At 43.1% G+C, this 19,050-nt stretch overlaps 2 protein-coding genes across 2 annotated transcripts; both read left to right on the forward strand.

Moving 5' to 3' along the window:
* The first annotated feature begins 9,095 nt into the window (after positions 1-9,095).
* Positions 9,096-15,592, forward strand: LOC118330987 (cadherin EGF LAG seven-pass G-type receptor 2-like). The gene is made up of 7 exons (XM_035665742.1): positions 9,096-10,140; positions 10,977-11,092; positions 11,709-11,797; positions 13,126-13,283; positions 13,338-13,389; positions 15,229-15,360; positions 15,551-15,592. The coding sequence occupies exons 1-7, from the start codon at positions 9,782-9,784 to the stop codon at positions 15,590-15,592; spliced, it is 948 nt and encodes a 315-aa protein (XP_035521635.1). The 5' UTR covers positions 9,096-9,781.
* Positions 15,561-18,900, forward strand: LOC118330705 (cadherin EGF LAG seven-pass G-type receptor 1-like). Its single transcript, XM_035665357.1, has 9 exons — positions 15,561-15,625; positions 16,492-16,677; positions 17,222-17,332; positions 17,626-17,800; positions 17,889-18,030; positions 18,143-18,263; positions 18,343-18,525; positions 18,609-18,710; positions 18,805-18,900. The coding sequence occupies exons 2-8, from the start codon at positions 16,600-16,602 to the stop codon at positions 18,687-18,689; spliced, it is 891 nt and encodes a 296-aa protein (XP_035521250.1). The 5' UTR covers positions 15,561-15,625; positions 16,492-16,599; the 3' UTR covers positions 18,690-18,710; positions 18,805-18,900.
* Positions 18,901-19,050: the final 150 nt, after the last annotated feature.

Here is a 19,050-nt window from a genome sequence, read left to right on the forward strand (position 1 = left end):
ATAAATAAAATTTAATTGAATTGAATATTTTTATTTTCCTAGACAATGTTGAATTACCCCAAATGAATTGCTAAGCAGTGAACCTGGGACTTTTCCAAGCCCCTGGGGGGACCTGATTCTGTTGCCCACTTGTTTTGCCCAGTTAGTAATACAGCATGAGGATTCAGATTTTTGATTTTAAAACAGTGTTAGTAGTGCTTGATTCACCCACTTGCGGCAAGGTATCTTAACAAAAACAGCCATGCTGAGCACATCCATGATCCCCAGAGGATAAAACAACATGATTTTGTCTCAGTTTTTTTTCTTGTAAAGGACAAAAGGTGTGACTGAAAGCCCCAGAAGAACTCTAATAAGTGCAAAAAGTTCTCAGACTTTGATCCAACACTTTCAACATTCACAACATTACAATCACAAGGGGTCACTAGTGGAACTGTACTATTTTTACTGTCATTACATACATTACAGTCATTATTCTGCTACAGGAAAACAAGCTAGTTCAAGCTACACTTCACCTTTCTCATCTGTGTCCTAGGTCTGTTCTGTTCTAAACTGTAGTAGCTCACATGAGTGTGTTGTTGCACGCTATCATTTACACACACACGGTCAGTGTTATGTAATCTGATCCAGATCTCCTCCTGAACTCTACTCTCCATCCACGGCTCCTTTACTGAAGGAAGCAGTGAGAGGCTAAGCTATTTTGAGAAACATGAAGCACAACAAACTTTTCTCTTGCTGTCTTTGCTGTTTACATCCTGGTGGACCTTTAGGTGATTTATGGACAAAATCTCCTGTCTGTGTTGTTAGCAGGTTCCATGTAGAGAACAGAAACTTTGCATTTCTCTCTTAACTCTAAGAACTCCTAAATGTAATTTATTTTTATTATAGGGAGTCAAAGCCTCTGTGTTAGTTTATCATCTCATAAAATAAGATATATGAAATATTTCGGATGGATCCCAGATCTCTGATATTCACTATGTGTTACCAGTTCCTCTGTGGATTTTGAATGAGTTTAATTTGTGTAAGTGACATTGTTACTTGTGCCAAGCCCTTTCCCGCACTTCTGAAACTGAAACATAAAATGTATCACTTCCTGTGTGGCAAAGGATTTTTCCCGGGAAAGACCTCCTGACTTCTACCAGACATAGCAAATGTAAACACTTTGATGAACTGACTATGAATGCTGTGTCACATTTCAGAGAATGCATCAGCCTATGAACGTTGGGTCATTGAAACGACTGAACTTCCACCCCTCTCCAAATGGAAGTCTACAGAGGATGGTCACAAAGACCAAATGAATGGTTTTAGTAGTTCTCAACTTATAGAGTCCGAAATTAGCAAGCAGGATACAGATGGAGGTCAATAGCCAAGTTCATCATTAATTATTATTATCATTAATTATCAAATGCATTATATATGATGTTACAGATGTGTGATGTTTGCTCTTCTTTCAATTAAGAACTACTATAGAGCTGATGCTAGCAGCATCAGTACTGACCTTTTTAGCAGACACCATTCTTGTTTTTGAGCAGTTACTTCTCACTCACATCACATAGACCTATCATTAAAAACGCCTGTAGCCCATGTTGTAGCTGCCAGTAGTTCCTCATAGGGCGCTGACTGGTCTGAACCACTGTGTTCAGACACAAGCACTTAGCTTAAGGTCTGGTAAGATGGAGTCTCACGTGATTCCAGCTCTCTCGCAAGTTCAAGGCTTAAAAATGCAAGACTCCATCCAATATGATGTAACTGTTCTTGAACTGTTGATTTTGCTAAAATGGGACACAGATTATGTTCAATCACTCTTGTGTCAGTCATGTCCATTGGTGCAAAGTTTTAACCTTTTTTTCTGATTTCTATTTTAAAATGGCATGGTGTCCACCTGGGTATAATCCAAGTGATTGCGCTGTGAATGTACAAGTCCTATCATCACGTCATGATCTCACTCAAACCTTCATGTAACCCTCTGTTTTTAATGTCTCAGTTTGGTTAGTGGAATGACAGAAATTGCCACCAATCCACATTATTCTAAAATCTTTACATAAATCAAAAAAAAAATCTCCACATGTTTATTCACTCCTAGTATCCAAAATCTGACTGATTGATTATCTCATTGGTAGGGTAGGTTGCTGTTCTTGGGTCAGTGTGTCAGTATGTCCGAGTGATCGCCATCATCATCACCCATTAGACAAGAATTTGTTTTATGAGGCAAATGGCAGTTCTAGCCCCACAGGGGCCAGCTGTTGTTTTACAGGGGCCAGTTAAAGGACTAGTGTAATATTTAGAGGCATCTAGTGGTGAGATTGCAGATTGCAACCAAGTGAAACACCTTAAAAAAACTTGCAAAAAACTAAAGGCTCTATTTAGAGCCAGTGTTTGATTTGACCATTCTAAGCTACTGTAGAACATGGAGGTTCAACATGGTGAACTCTGTAGAAGAGGACTCCTTCTGTAGATAAAAACAGCTCATTCTAAGGTAATGAATTTACTTTAAGGAAACTTATTTTCAGGTGATCATACACTAAGGAAAACTTACCAATGAATATTACATTAGGTAGCTTAATTAGGAACTAAAGACACAGTCACTGACGTCAAAGAAACAACACAGTCCCAATTCAATCACAAACAAAATACCTAAAATATTTTGTTTTGTTGTCCCTTTTGTAAGTGTAGGAGTTTGGATTTGTTGGGGTATCTGTTTGGTGGACTGATGAGTTGGCCTTTTGTTTGTGATGTGATCTTGTGGTGTGAACCAGTACATATAAATGACATGAGTGAAGAACAGTGCAGACAGCTGCAGTCTGACACAGGCATAAGTAATAGGTGAGACTGGTGGCCGAGAGCAAGACACACAAAACACATACGAGACCTAGACAAGTTTGAGAAAGTAGAAAAACTTGAGCCCCAACACAAGACCAAAAACCAGACTCCAACTGGAATTGTACTGATCTGAATGTAAAATCAGTGAATTGTTGTTTTTTTTAAATATTTGTAGAATCTATTCTATCTATATTTGTTTTTTTGAATTGTATAAAAGATTGCAAAGAGAATGTTAAGCTTTATACTAGCATTTACTTCCCTTCATTAATCAGATTGGTTATTATAATACATTCTAAAGTTAAATACATGTCTCTATATACACCATGCAGCATTTATCCAAAAATTATTGTGTTACATGCTGTCAGAGTGAAGAGTATCATCCTGTCTGAGTGCTCTCATTGCCAATGGCACTGTGGTAAACAGAGCATGAATCATCAGTAAAATTCTTCTAAAGGTTTAACAAAAGTAAATATACCTTGTTAGTGAAGGAAAGCCGGAATTCCTCCCTCTATGTGGAAACATCCAATTCAATTCAATTGAATTCAATTTTATTTATATAGAGCCAATTCATAACAGAAGTTATCTCAGGACACTTTTCAAATAGAGCAGGTCTAGACCATACTCCTTATAAATAGACCCAACAGTTCCCACCATGAGCAAGCACTTGGCGATGGTGGCAAGGAAAAACTTCCTTTTAGGAGGCAGAAACCTCGGACAGACCCCCGGCTCTAGGGGTGGGGTGGTCGTCTGCCTTGACCAGTTTGGCGTGAGAGAGAGGAGAGAGAAGAGAGAGAGAGAGAGAAAGAGAGAGACAGAGACAGAGGTAAAGACAGAAGGACAGAGGCAGAGGTAAAAACGTAAGGACAGAGACAGAGGTAAATACAAAAAGACAGAGACAGAGACAAGGGATTTAAAAAGAAAAGTTAGTTAGGCTACTGAATGAAGCGCTTGTCTTTATTATTATCATTTTCCCTTTTCAGATGGAAAAACTTGGTGGAGGCAGGAGGTGTCGACTACCCAGCATCACCTGAAGAACTGGAAGGTGAGTGTGTGAATATATGAGAAGTAGGCCAGTGGGATTTGCGGGCAGACTGTTGGTGTATTCGTTTCACCATCGGCCAGTTTCCACTACATTGCCCATTTGATCTGACCCTTACCTTGCTGCTAGACAATGCAGAGAAACCAATTTTATAAGTGATGTTAAAATATTAACCATACCTGTGTGGTGAGAAGGTGTCATGTGTCAATTAAGTAATTAAAGAGGTGCAGGTGATGGCTGCAGGTATCCCACAAGGCCGTGGAGACAGGGCCTCTATAGGCTTAAAGCCAGACAAAATTTCCATGTCAAAGAGCTGATAGGTGATAGATCAGCTTACCTATGGTACCTTTTAGTTTCCACAAAGTATGTAACACTGTATATCACTGAATTAAATGCAAATACTAAAAAGCCAACTTGCTGTCTGTCTGCAGCCTTTTATTTCACCAAGCAACTACTAAAAGCCAATGATTTACTCTTGTCTCACTTTGTTACTCGCTTCAGTCTCACTGCCATGATGACCGCAGAGGCAGCTGAGCCCAGCTATGGTGCTCGCTAGCCCGGCTATGATTCTGGAACACCACAGGCGCAACTCCTCTCCCCAGGCCTGAAAAATATTCTCCCCTTGACTTGTACAAAGCTCTTTACTAGCAGTGTAAACACCAACACTTCTCCCGGTGCTCCAAACTCCTAGTCCTGGCAGCACAGATAACTGAACTAACCAATTGATGGCAGTTAACATTACAGATAGCAGCAGTTAGAAGTAAGCAGTTAGTGTTACTTTAGCAACAAGTAAAGCTTTCTGTGTCATGGCTGAGGCAGAGGACACCAGAGAATTCCAGAAAATATGATCCAACATAGATAAGGGTGCGTGATAGTGATGTGTCGGTTGCGAATGAGCTGGTTCCCATTCGCACGCCGTTTTTTTTTTTTTTTTCTATGGGTTTAGTATAAAAGGCCAGAATGATATGGATTGACTCTCATGCTACAGGGTGCTCCATGCATGCAGTTGGGGCGGCTTTTATTTTGTCCAGGGCATGGGCATTAACAAAGCAAAGTGTTCCTTTTAAAAAAAATTATGCTTAAATCTTTAACAGGTTTTCTATCTGCTTTGTGTAGCAGAGTGGTTCTACAAGCAAGTTAGTCCATTCATTGGGTGGTTTCAGAGAGTTACAAGGATCTGTAAATGGAATGAAAACAATTGGCTACAGCAATTTATTGATATTAGAAAATGTAATTTTTACTTTTGAATACTTCATTATAAAGGACGTATTGAATAATTTAAGTGATATATGTGTACACATACAAATCATAAGTCAAAACAACGCTAAATTTGGCTGAATTATAAAAGGTATAAGTGGTAAAATGAAGAGCCATTTGGGAGCCGAAAGAGCCAGCTCTTCTTGGTGAGCTGAGCCAAATAATGTGGCTCACTAAAAAGAACCGGAATTCCCATCACTAGTGTGTGACAAGAGAGCCAGTCAACCCAGGTTACAGTGCAAGAAGAGGCGTACGGGGCACAGAGTGGGAATAACAGAGCACCATTTAACCTATTACAACTCATCATCAAAATGATCCTGAAGATGTTATTTTAAAGTGGTCTCATGGTGATGAAACCTAATGATTGCTTGAGTTTTCATCTAACTGGTGCTACCAGCTATCTAGTGAAATATGGTTCCCATTGGATTGTTTTTACCACCAGTAGCACTATGTTTTCAAGAGGGAGTCCTTGTTTTGTTAGTATCTCATGCAAGTGTGCAAGTACATTGTGATACTGACATTGATAACATGCCAAGAAATGTAGCTACCTCTGTTTTTTGCTTTTTTTTTTTGTTTTATGCTTGGCAGCCATACTTCTGTCCAAAAGTACCACTGAATCGGGTTTCTGTCCTTTTTACGATTAAGTGCAAATAAATCAGTGAATCTTTCAGCTTCCCTCCATCCAACCAGCCAGCCTGCTGACCTCAGTATGTGCACCTTGATATTGTCAGGTGATGCTGTGGGTGGTGGCATCGTTGCTGACACTGGTGGAAGATGTGTTTTCTGAGGATGAGAATAAAGAAGTTCAGACAGATCTCAAGGGTGTCCTCAGGCATACCTCCTGGTCTCCTGCAGAGGAACTAGAACAGGGCCGAGTCCACACACCCTGGTCTGGAGCTGTTGGTAAGTATTTCATGTTCTTGTTTCATCAGCAAGGTCTCAGCACGGCTACAATCTACTTGGTATTGTTGTTGTACTAATATTTAGCTTATTATTAGCATAGATAACCTAAATATCACCTCCCATTTGGGGACAAAAGCGGGTTTACACAAGGTTAACCACAAAATATTAGAGTTAAAACCCAGTGTTAGTCTTCAAATAACATCTTTGTTCACATGTCTGTTAGCTTCATGGTAGTCATATATATGAAGTTCACTGCTACTAGATGTGGCACCAGCATCTCAGACCAAAACAATGCACAAATACAGTGCTACAGCTGACCATACTCCCTTGCCCAGTGGCAACACAAAATATTTTCTTCTGGCCATGTTACACTGGCTAATTGCAGGGATACAGTCCTACACTTTTATAAGCTTCATGAGGGCACTCTTCATTCTTCAGTCTTCTTTTTCATCCATCATTGTAACCTTACTTACTTTTTGTGCAGCTAAGACGCTGAAAACATAGCTTCATAAATCTGAAATGGAGGCCATAAAATAGCAGCATGTCACTCCTGGATGATTAATATAGCCTCTGGAAATTTGCCTGGTAGTTTTCAACACTGAGTATGACCTTGGTCGACTGAGCGAGGGCCCCTGTGTGTAACAGGATAAAAATAATCAGTTCAACCTGCAGGTTTCTGTCATGCATCACAGTCCTGTTCATCACAGCTAGCACAGAAATTAGATGAAAGAATGTGGATTGTGTGTCTGTTTATTCTACCAGTCAGCAGTCTTGGTAAATGGACCTGTACTTGTATAGCGCCTTTCTAGTCTTCCGACCACTCAAAGCGCTTTTTACACTATGTGCCCCTTTCACACCACATCTCCACTCCCAGTGATCGCAAAGCCCATCGAGACAGGAAACTAAGCTCATTCCAGTCACACATTCACCAGCCACCCGCAATGCCGTAGTGCATCCAGGAGTGGCCAAATTGGGGTTCAGTAACTTTGGCTCAGAGGCATACTTCGACGCACGTGGCCAGGAGGAGCCGGGGATCGAACCAACGACCTTCTAGGCGATTAGGGGAGCAACCCGCTCTGCCTCTGAGCCACCAGCCACAACCCCTGCCTTGGTAATCCTGATGAATAATGACCTAGATCAAGTAATAAACAAATTTCATGCATCCGTTCGCTTCCGCGTTTTGCTTGTCGTCTCTGTTCCTCTCCTCTGTGCTCCTGTCTCTTTTCCTCTCGCGTCGTGTCCTCTGTCCTATCTATCTCGTCTCGCTCTCCCTCTCTCCTCTGTCTCTCTCTCCTCGTGTCCTGCCATCCAGTCCTCTCGTCAGCGAAAGCCGAACTGGGTCGAGGCAGGACAGAGCCCAACGCCACTAGAGAGGGGTCGCGTCCCGACGGTTTTCTGTGTCTCGTTAACAAGGACGTTTTTTTCTTGCCGCCCGTCGAACCAACAGTTCCGCTTGCACCGAAAAACATTGTGAATGGTGGGAAACCTGCGTTGGGTTCCTGTAAGTAATGCTATACAGGAGTCTCGGTCCGAGACCTGAAATACCAGAACTGAATTGCGAATTGAATGTGCACGCGGTGGCTTCAGGTTTGCTAGTGACGTCACCAGAGAAGAGTTGTTCAGTACTGCTTTCCCCAGTCTGCTGAGTTTGGGAAATGGAGTTGCAAGTTCAGTTTAGATTCCCAACAGTTAAGAATTCTTCATGTTGGTATACGCCAGATTCAGTAACAGAAGGTTATCTCCCAGGACCAACGTTTTTCAAATAGGAGCAGGTCAGACCCCGAACTCGCTTATAACATGTTATTTGAACGGAGCGACCAGGGAGGGAGGTGTACCACCAATGAGCGAAGCGCTTGGGGCCAAGCGGGGCGGCACAGGAAACAAACCTGCCTTTTAAGAGGCAGAAGACCTAGGACACGACCCCTGGTGGGTCGGCCTCGGTAGGTGGGTGTCGTCTGGCCTCGGACAGGTTGGGTGAGAGAGGAGAGGAGAAGAGAGAGCAAAAAGAGAGAGACGACAGACAGAGCAGACAGCACAAGTACAGACCGAGGACCAGACAGACAGACCATGCAGGTACACAGCAACAACCCACGTCCAGCCAACCAACTATAGTACGGGACTTGATGACTGAACGATGACAAAGATGACTGGCGACGAGCAACCCAACCACATGGGGGGACACAATGAGTCAGTGGTTTGATCAGTAATAACCACGTGAGTCTAGTGAGTGAATAATACCGATGAGTAAAGTCCAATAATACAGTCAGAAAATAAATATCGCAGTAAGTATTCGAGGCGAATGGGAGTGCAAAAAGGAACCAACATGTGGCGGCAGAGGCTGCCACCGAAGATCCGTATCGCAGAACTGCAAGATGCAGAGAAGCAGCAAGGGACGTCCAAAAAGGGCAAGCAAATGAAAGTTAGTAACATCCGCCATGTGACCCGTGTGGGAACCATGATGCGTGCAGAAAGGAGAGGCGAGAAGGAAAGAGAGGAACTCCCAGTGCATGCAGTGGGAACAATCCCCGATAGTCTAGGCCTACACTAGCAGCAATACTCAATAGGGATGCGTAAGCAAGGACCCACCTGACCAGCCCTAACTTAACTTTATCAAAAGAAGGAACGTTTACAAGGCCCTACTCTTAAAATGTGGACGAGGGTGTGTTTGCTCCCGAAGACCAGCACCTGGAAGGCTTGGTTCCACGGAGAGGAGCCCTTGGTAACCTGAAGGCTCTGCCTCCTGTTTCTACCTTTTTGGACCTATCACGAACCACAAGTAAAGCCCCTCGGCATTTCCAGAGAACGGCAAAGTGGTTCTAGGAGCGGTAATGAGAGTACGGGAGGTCTGCTTTATGTGGGAATTAAATGACAAATCCTGATCAAAGATAACTCCAAGATTCCTGACAGTGGTGCTAGAGGCCAAAGTAATGCCATCTAGAGTAACTATATCTTTAGACAGTGAGTCTCTGAGGTTTTTGGGGCCAAGTACAAGAATTTTGTTTTTTTCTGAGTTTAAAATCACTTCACACACATTGAACTTTTTAAAAAATGACCTCATGACCTTTCCTCTAGCCCCAACTTCAGGACAAATTTTACATGTTCAGCTCTGTTGCTGGTGGATGTTGTGAGGGTGTCTGTCCCCTGTCAAGACTTTATACTCTTGTCTTCCGTCCTCAGATGGTGTCCACCAGGTGATGGCCGTCTGCTTGCTGCGTATCTCCATCATCACTGACGACATGTTGACCAACAGCGTCACCGTCAGGTTGGATGACATGTCTCTACAGCGCTTCCTGTCCCCTCTGTTGTCTCTGTTTGTGGATGCTGTGGCCAGCGTCCTCTCCACCCACCGAGACCACGTCTTCCTCTTTAACATCCAGAATGACTCCTCGGTGGAGGGAAACGTCCTAAACGTGACGCTTTCTATCCTGCTGCCATCTGAGGACCACAATGCACTGGGAGGTGGTTTCTTGTCCTCTGAGGCACTGCAGGAGCAGATCTACCTGAACCGGACCCTGTTGGCGCTGCTGTCCAATCAGAATGTGCTGCCGTTTGACGATAACATCTGTCTGCGCGAGCCCTGTGAGAACTACATGAAGTGCGTGTCGGTGCTGAGGTTCCACAGTACGGTGGCGTTCGCGGCATCCAACACGCTGCTCTTCAGATCCATCCAGCCAGTCGGGGGGCTGAGGTGTCGCTGCCCTCCAGGTTTCACCGGAGACAACTGTGAGACAGAGATCAACCTGTGTTACTCCTCGCCGTGTTTGAATGGAGGAACGTGTCACCATACAGAGGGAGGATTCAACTGCCAGTGTCCTCAGAGATACAGCGGTCAGTCTGATACATCTGTCTATGGAGGGAAATGTCTCTCTGGACTTCTGTTTAATCTTTTGTCTCTGTCCAGGTGAGCGCTGTGAGGTGGACTCTGGGTCTGGACGCTGTGTCTCAGGTGTGTGTAAGAATGGTGGCAGGTGTGTTAACCTGCAGGTAGGTGGGTTCATGTGTCGATGTCCCGACGGAGACTTTCAGACGGCGTACTGTGAAGAGACGAGTCGAAGCTTCACAAGACGATCCTTCGTCACCTACAGAGGCCTGAGACAAAGATTCCACTTCCACCTGTCCTTCAGGTGTGTGTTGCAGATTCATTGTTGATTGAATAATTGACCCTTCCTCGTTCCACCCCTTTAAAAGATAAAAGAGACATGTATATAGTCTTAAGTTAGGTAATGTTGGCTAACAAGCTAGCTAACTACATTTATAACTAACTTAGGGGCGGGATATAGAAAGGGTCAAATGATCAATGATTTAGTTGTGAATATGATTTTATGAATCCATTCTGGTCGAGTTTAATAAAATCAAAGCTGCAGTGGTTTATTATATTCAAAACAGGAAGTGATGTGATGTGTTAAATAGAGGTGACAGGAAGTTATGTGGTTCTGTCCTGATTTCCTGTTTCTATGCAGTCTGCTGTCTAACCTCTGACTGCAGACCTTCACTACATCCTTTTATCTCTTTCTTTCCAAATTCCTTCTCTTCCTGAACTCAGCAGAACTGTTTCACTTCCTGTCATTTATGTTCACTGAGCTGATTTGAGTCAGTGTCCAGACTGTACTATGCCGTATACAAATCACCCATCAGGCCACGAACGGCCATTCGTGGCAGCGCATTAGTTTAAAGTCAAGATGAACACATTATTAATTCATTCGTTATCTTGAGAAAACAAACTTTGTTATCTCGAGATAACAAATTAATAAGTCGTTATCCCAAGATAACAGTGCATAAAAAAAAAATCCATGGCCGTTCTCAGCTTCCGTAGTTATGGTACATTGTTGATGTATGAATTATGAATTCTATATGTGATGGTATATATTACATAGCCCAGAATCAGAGCCTTGATTCATTTTTCCCCAGGATGGACAGACATGCAGTATTTGTTCTGTTACATGTCGTCATATTGTGTCAGGTTTGTGACCAGAGACAGAAACGCTCTGCTGTTGTATAATGGACGATTCAATCAGAAACACGACTTCATTGCTGTGGAGATCATCGACGAACAGATTCAGCTCAGCTTCTCTGCAGGTAGAAATTCTTCTTCATCACCTTCATCTTCGGTTCTGGAGATCGGTTTTATTCAGCTGCTTATCATTAGTTATTCAAATGAATTCAGTTTCATTTAAGTCTCTGAGGACATTGAGGACACAATGGCTAAATTACCTCAATAAAAAGTAAAGCATTAATTTTCACCTAACAGATGAAAAATTTGTGATTAACCTTTATTAAAATATTAAAGCCAATATAATCAATATTTACGTCAAAAAAGTAAGCTGACAGTGTGTTGGGTGTGTCTGATAGTGAATTATCTGCTGAATCTGCAGCTTCCCTTGAGTCAGCAAATGAAAAATGGTCCAGAGACCGATTGTGATTTTGATATTTAATGTGTGAAGTTCTCACTGAAGTACTCACTTCTTCCTGTGTTGCACTCGATAAACCTGCAAGCAGTAAATACACTTGGGAGATGTCAGTATCAAAGTCAGTTCAGTGATAGTTGTCAGTACATTCAGTGGTACACACACAAGACCTTTAACGTTACGTTTTCAAAAATACTACATAATAATAATATAATAACACTTTAAAATCAAGCCTACTGCGGGCCAGTGCAGGTTAGCTAAAATTAAAATTATATTTCTCTGTGTAGGTGAAAACAGGACCTCTGTGGAGACGTTTGTGGTGGGCGGAGTCAGTGACGGAGAGTGGCACACAGTTCACCTGCACTACTACAACAAGGTCAGTACTTACACTACAACAAGGTCAGTACTTACGCTACAACAAGGTCAGTACTTACGCTACAACAAGGTCAGTACTTAAGCTACAACAGCTGATAGTCTGTATTTAAGTCAAACCAACACTGGGTGCTAAAGCTCAACTGTGACTGAGACCTGACTTTTGTTAAAGTCCAACCTTTTACTGTGGTCACAGACAAACCAGTATTTGGTTGCAAGTGAAACTGGGGCAGATTTTGTTTTGAATTCCCAGGAAATACCAGGATGTATATTCTGTGTTCAAGCTTTTAGTGTCCATTGGGAAATTTTTGTCCTTCACTGACAGGAAGAAGGAAAACATCATTAGCGTGTCAGGGCTGCTGCTGTGGGATGTGGTGAAGGTCTCATCACCACCCCCAGTGCTTTCTAAAAAACACCTGCTGATCTGGCAGATCACCCGCTGACCCTGCAGACACCAGAGCACAACTAACATATCCACTATAGTATTTTGCCAGTGATAACGTTAGAGAGCAAGCTGAAGTTAGCCAGCCAGCTGCAAACCTGCCACGCTGAATAACATAATACAGCAACACCAGCCGATAAAGTAACCTGTAAATGGCAAAACAACCATATCAGCCCTTGGAGTCTGGATAAAGTTTGCTGACAGTATTTTGCAATGTTACCTATTGAGCAATTTGTTAGCAATCAAGCTAACGTTATACAGCTAAGAAGCAGCAATTCAGCAATACTGATTCCAAACAAAGATTTAAGCAGTAGTTTAGCTTTGACTTTGGACCTGCCTTGTGTTGTGGACTCTGTGTTGTGGACTCTGTGTTGGACTCTGTGTTGGACTCTGTGTTGTGGTGGGTGTCGGTTGTTTGTAGACGTTAGCGGACTCCATTTATAAGCTAACATTAGCTAGTGTTGCACACTGTTTAAACTGTAGGGAAGCGGAGAGAGAAGACACTTGGGACCCTACATAGAAACACACAGAAATCAGTCCACAGGCAGCAGACGAACAAAGCTACGCTACAACCCGTTCACTCACTGCACTCACACACAGATTATTATAGAGGCAGAACAGGATTCACAATCTCAAATATGGAACCTTTAAACCAAAATAGAAGACAACTGGTTTACATGAATGTATTGAATTATCTTTACTGTAATACGAATCTTATAATAAAGAAACCCACCTGCTGACTCCTAACAGGAAGTCGTCTACGTACAGTTTCAGTATTTGTCTCTGAAATCTTCAGATCAACAAGAAGGATTCTGATAAAATCCTATTTGTCTTATTATTGAACTATTGACTCCTCACTCTCACTCTCTCTCTCTCTCTCTCTCTCTCAGCCCAGTGTCAGGGGTGTCAGGGTTCCTCTCGGGCCGTCTGCTGAGAAGGTGGCAGTAATTGCCGTTGACGATTGTGATGTGGAGGTGGCGATTCGTTTTGGCAGCCGGATCAGAAACTATTCATGTGCAGCTCAGAGAGCTCAGACAGGACTGAAAAAGTGAGTGTGAGTGTGAGTGTGTATTGTTATGTAAATGTCAGTGACCTCATTCAGACGCTGCTTCTTTGTGTTTTACATCGGCAGAGTTTCTAGGTCAAAGGTCAAGGTACGTTATTTGTTCCTGTAGGTAGATTTAGTTTGCAGTAAAATAAATTCCTCTTGACAAAAATATCATAACAACAAATAACTCAGACAATACATATACAGATGTATATTAATATATATTTATATAAATAGTTTGATCTATGTGTAAGTGTCATGAACCTGCTCTAGTATTATGACAAAGGAGGGAGACCTTAATTAAACAATATTCACAGTTACAAATCTTCATCCGACACTAAAGAAAATGGTTCAGGAATCTGAGTGACCACATTAGCTACCGGGGTGTCAGCCCAAACTCTATTTCCCGCCAAGTCATTTCCAAGGACTATATCCACCCCATCCACAGGAAATTCTGGGCACACTCCAACTGCCACCTCCCCAGTGACCAACCCGCAACCTAGATTTATTTTATGCAGTGGCACATGGATAAGTGTCAGACCCATACCTAGCATCAAAACAAAATCTCCAGTGGCTGAATCTGAGGAGAAAGGCAGAACCGACTTACAAACAAAAGTATGTTTGACTCCTGTGTCTCTCAAAACAATTTACCCAAGTTAACAAATGGCACCAAAATAAACATTTCCAAAATGTTAAACATCAGGAAAGTCAAAAATCCAATTGCCACTACTACAACAAACTAAGCAAAACAATTAACTACCAAACTATTTAGTTTTTGACAAGCCCCACTTTGTCATGAACCTGCTCTAGGGTTATGACAAAGGAGGGAGACCACACAGATAATTTAAATGTTTTAAACAAAAATATGTTTTTTTTTAAGTATTTTTTTTTTGGCCTTTATGCCTTTATTTGACAGAGATAGCTGGAGAGAGACAGGAAAGGGGGGCAAGAGAAGAGGCGGGATGACATGCGCCTGTGGTATATCGGGTCGCCTAGCGTTCTACCGAACTGAGCTAACCAGGCGGCCCCAAAAAAGGAAGTTTAATTAGAACTATATTCACGGTCACAAATCATAATATGTATATGTGCGTCAGTGAGGTGCAGTAGTGTAGTGAGTGTGTGTGTGTGGACATGGGTGAAGTGTGTGGAAATAAGGTAAATGCATATCTGCCGAAAACCAAAGACAGCCAAACAAAAACCAAAGAAACCTGCTACGGGAAGAAGAGAGAGTGAGAAATGAATCAACAACAATCAGCCATGTTATAAAGAGCAACCAATGCAGGGGGCACCAGCAGGTGTACCCAATGCTAATGGCACCTCTGCCACTCCTATAAACTTGCCACTCCTGCCGTCTTCCTAATTAAAGGCGAAAAGAACCCTAGAACCAACCAAGAGGCCGGGAGGGGTCATCACAGTAAGTTATCAGATATGTATGCAATTGGTCCTTGGTCCTTGCAGGTCGTTGGATCTGACTGGACCGCGCTACTCGGTGGCCGTTCCGGATCTGCCAAGGAATTTTCTGTTGGGAGTCGAGACTTTGAGGGGCTTGGGCAATTAAGATCTGAACATCCGACCGACAGCAGGATTGGACATGGTTCCGAGTTCATTGCCACAATGGCACCATGCAGGTATTGACTGCATGTCTGAAATGCCTATCCTGGGCACAAAGTTAAAATAATTCTTAAATATAAAGAGGTCAGCAAGCAAAAATAAAGTCTGACATAATGGATAGCATTTCCCTGAGGCGTTTACTTGAACAAGTAAAATAACATCATCTCACCTGGGGGAGGAGAAAAGCAATTAAATCCTCTTTGTGAAGCAGTCAGATGCTTGCAGGAAAGCCAGGCCTGGTAACAGTTAGAAAATCGCACGCAAAGGAAGAGTTCATGCAGGGCTCTGGGTGGACAAGATGCACAGTTTCTTCTCCTTTAATACTGACCCTCAGGTTGTTATGGTGAAGGCAGGATTTCTGCAGAAAACGTTGGTGTCTGAAATGGAGGAGTTTGTGGTGAAAAGTGGAGTTCTTACCAGCCTGTCAGTGTCCGCGCTTGCTTTCGGAGGAAAGAACTGTGAAAAGGTGAGTTCAAGGTGTGATTGTTGTTCAAACCCCTCAACTGGTTGGGCTGTCTGACTCAGTCACTGTTTCCAAACAGTCATGGCAATCCCCTCCTGAAGTTTTAAACGGCGAGGCGTTGTGTGTGGATGGAGCCACGATGTGGACCATCCAAGCGTTTAAAAGGCAATGGTACGCGGGTCTTAATGTTCAGGACGAGACACCAGAGCCTGGAATCTCCATGCTGAAGGCCTGACGCTGGAGAATCAGGCCAAGGATTCATCTGCTGGTGAGGAAGACGATTTAACTGAAACTGTCGTCCTTTTTCCCCGTTTTTCTAAACTTTACTGTTGAAGGTTCCATTTTTCAGCATTGTGATCATAAATTATTTCATGTATGAATGACTTTTTATCAGAAAATGAGGTGAAAGTGAGTGACTTCATCTGCTGCCCTGGGATTATTGTTGGTTTCTATGTGGGATGAGGGTGCAGATTTCATTAGGGTTAGTTAGTTTTTTTTTTTTTTTTCTTTGTAATGGTAAGTTGTAAAGTGGAGCATTCTACTTGTTAGGCGCTTTCTAGTCTTCCGACCACCTCCAAAGTACTGTTTACACTGACGTGTGCCACATCCACCCTTTCAAACCACACATTCACACAGTGATGGCAAGTCCATCGAACAGAAACAAAAAACACATTCATACAAATTCACATGCACCTGCGACATGTGGCAGGAGGAGCCGGGGATCGAACCAACAACCTTCCGAATGGGGGACGACCCACTCTGCCTCTGAGCCACAGCCGCCCCTGCCGGCAACCTGGCAACCCGGCAACCCGGGTGGCGGGTGCCAGATAACATTATTCAGTATTGTTGCAGCTGACGTTAGCTTGTCTACTCACTAAAGTTATTGCAAAATACTATCTGAGTTAGCTTCCCCAGCTAACGTGATCCATGATACTAACTTGTGTATTCTGACAAACGTGTTGATTTAACAACTGACGGATTTAACAATGTTGACTGCAGTTCACTTAACGGCCACTGGTGGCACTGTTAACTACAGTTTAATGGACGTTACATAATAAACCTTTGACAGTGTGTGCTCAGGGGAATAGCTTCTTCTCTTGAGGCTTAATAACCAGTCTACCTGTCCTTGTCCAGGTCAGCAGCAGTCACCTGAGTTTCCAGGTGTTTGCAGGTGTGAAGGAAGTTGCTCTGCTGGACTTTCATCAGACTCGAGTCGATGACGGAGAGTGGCATCATGTCCTGATGGAACTGAAGAGCAGCAAAGATGGAAAGGACATCAAATACATGGCTGAGGTGTCTTTGGACTACGGCTTGTTTCAGGTACAAAGACTGAAAACTCTGTTACAGACGTCACTTATTTACAATCTGCTATAAATTCTCTACAGGAGAAACAAGACTCACTGAGACACCAGGTGCACCTAACTGCTCTGTTTCAATAAAAACAACCTGAAGGAGATACTTTATTATGAATAAAAGAGCTAAAAAGAGTCTCCTGTTGAAGAAGAGAAAATACCAACCTAATAACCAAAAGTTTAACTATTAATAAAGCAATTAGTTACAACCATTAACATTTATAAAGGTGGATGACATGACAGCTCACCAACAGTGATTCCAGACCCTCTCTATTTCCCCCTGGTGGCTAATCCATTCACTACTGTACAGACTCTGGCTCCAACAACTTATAAACCCTTTCTATATGGTTTGTTACGCTAAAACACTCAAATGAGTAGTGGCTTCAGACAGGTTCCCTGTGGATTAAAATCAGTGTAAGACCACACAGATGTTCTGTTTGCTGTTGAATTAAAAATAAATTAAAGGATTCCCGATGACGTCATCACAGTTTTTACTGTTGCCTGTTGTGCAGGCATCAGTGGAGATTGGTAACGAGCTGCCAGGCCTCAGACTAAAAAGTCTGTTTGTTGGAGGACTTATGAAGAACGGCTTGGTGGTGAACGGATGGAGAGGCTGCATCCAGGTGAGACCCTCACCTGTTTCCAGAGGAGGCAAAAGTACACATCCTTTACTTAAATAAAAGTGTAAAAGTACAGGTTCTAATATGTAGTATTTGTACTTCGTTACTTCCCCCTCTGCCTGTTTCATTGCAGTAAATATATACATAATAATACAGGAAGTTGAACTTTATGAACTCAATGAGCTTTTTGGAATTCTGGACTCGTTTCACATTTCGTTTTAATTCCTAAAAGAATGAACCAAACGTTGTAATAATCATTGGAGGTTAGATCTGATCACTGATCAATACGTCCTCAGGGTGTGAGGATGGGAGAGACGTCCATGAAGCTGGCAATTGATAACCTGCGGGGGAGTCAGATGGTCGGTGTGGGGAATGGATGTGATGTCATCGACTCCTGCAGCAATGGTGTCTGTCCGCCACACAGTCACTGCAAAGACCTCTGGGAACATCACACTTGCACCTGCCAACCAGGTGATTATTACCAGCCTGCTTATTGGTGAACATATTGATTGATGAGGTACTTGACACGGATCAAGTAAGTCCTTTTTTTTCCCCCCAGGATTCTTTGGGAGGAACTGTGTGGATGTTTGTCTCTTAAACCCCTGTCAGCACAACTCCACCTGTGTCCACCAGCCGAGCTCCCGCCGTGGATACTGCTGTCACTGTGGAGACGGTTACCATGGAGACTACTGTCAGCACAGGTAGGTCAGATCATACAGACATATGACCATATGAGATCATCAGGTGTGTGTGACCTGGATATATGATCAATGTCAGTATTGATCAGTTTTAATTGTTTTCTGTGGATTTTAGATCACAAGTGCCGTGTGCTCGAGGCTGGTGGGGGGGTCCAGTCTGTGGTCCTTGTACCTGTGATACTTCTAAAGGATTCAACAGAGACTGTAACAAAACTACAGGAGAGTGCAGCTGTAAGGTACTGAGACACAGAAGTATACATATATTCAGAGGTATGTACTTGTACACTACAGCAGAGTACTGTGTTGTGTTCTCAGGAGAATCATTTCCATCTGGAGGGCGGAGACTCCTGCCTCCCCTCCGACTGTTTCCAGCTGGGCTCTGAGTCTCGGGTCTGTGACTCTCAGATCGGTCAGTGTCTCTGTAGGACAGGTGTTTTGGGCGTCAGTGCAACACCTGCGACAACCCGTACGCTGAGATCACATCCAGAGGCTGTGAGGGTATGTTGATCAATCTGCATGATCTTTTTCTCTTCCTGCCTCCTTCCCGACCTGCTCACCAGGCCCCTCCTCATATGTTGCAGTGGTGTATGATGTCTGTCCGAGGGTGTTTGAATCTGGACTCTGGTGGCCAAGGACTCAGTTTAATCAAACTGCAGCTGTGAGATGTCCCCAAGGCTCCACGGGTAACAAAGTGTTCTGCTGTGTTATCCTATTTTTAAAGTGTTCAAACAGACCAATCAGAAGCACGTCATCTCTCTGACTCCGCCCTATCCTCAGGTACAGCTATACGTCACTGTGACGAGCAACACGGCTGGCTCCGCCCCCTCCTTTTCAACTGCACCTCAGTGAGCTTCAGACACCTACACTACCAGGTACTGCACTGCATTATACTGTATAATACTGTACTGCACTGTATAATACTGTACTGCACTGTATAATACTGTATTGCACTGTATAATACTGCACTGTATTGCACTGTATTACACTGTATAATACTGCACTGTATTACACTGTATAATACTG

The sequence above is a fragment of the Morone saxatilis genome, unplaced genomic scaffold (assembly GCF_004916995.1).
Source record: "Morone saxatilis isolate NCDOM2014 unplaced genomic scaffold, NCSU_SB_2.0 Contig2, whole genome shotgun sequence".
Taxonomy (NCBI): Eukaryota; Metazoa; Chordata; class Actinopteri; family Moronidae; genus Morone; species Morone saxatilis.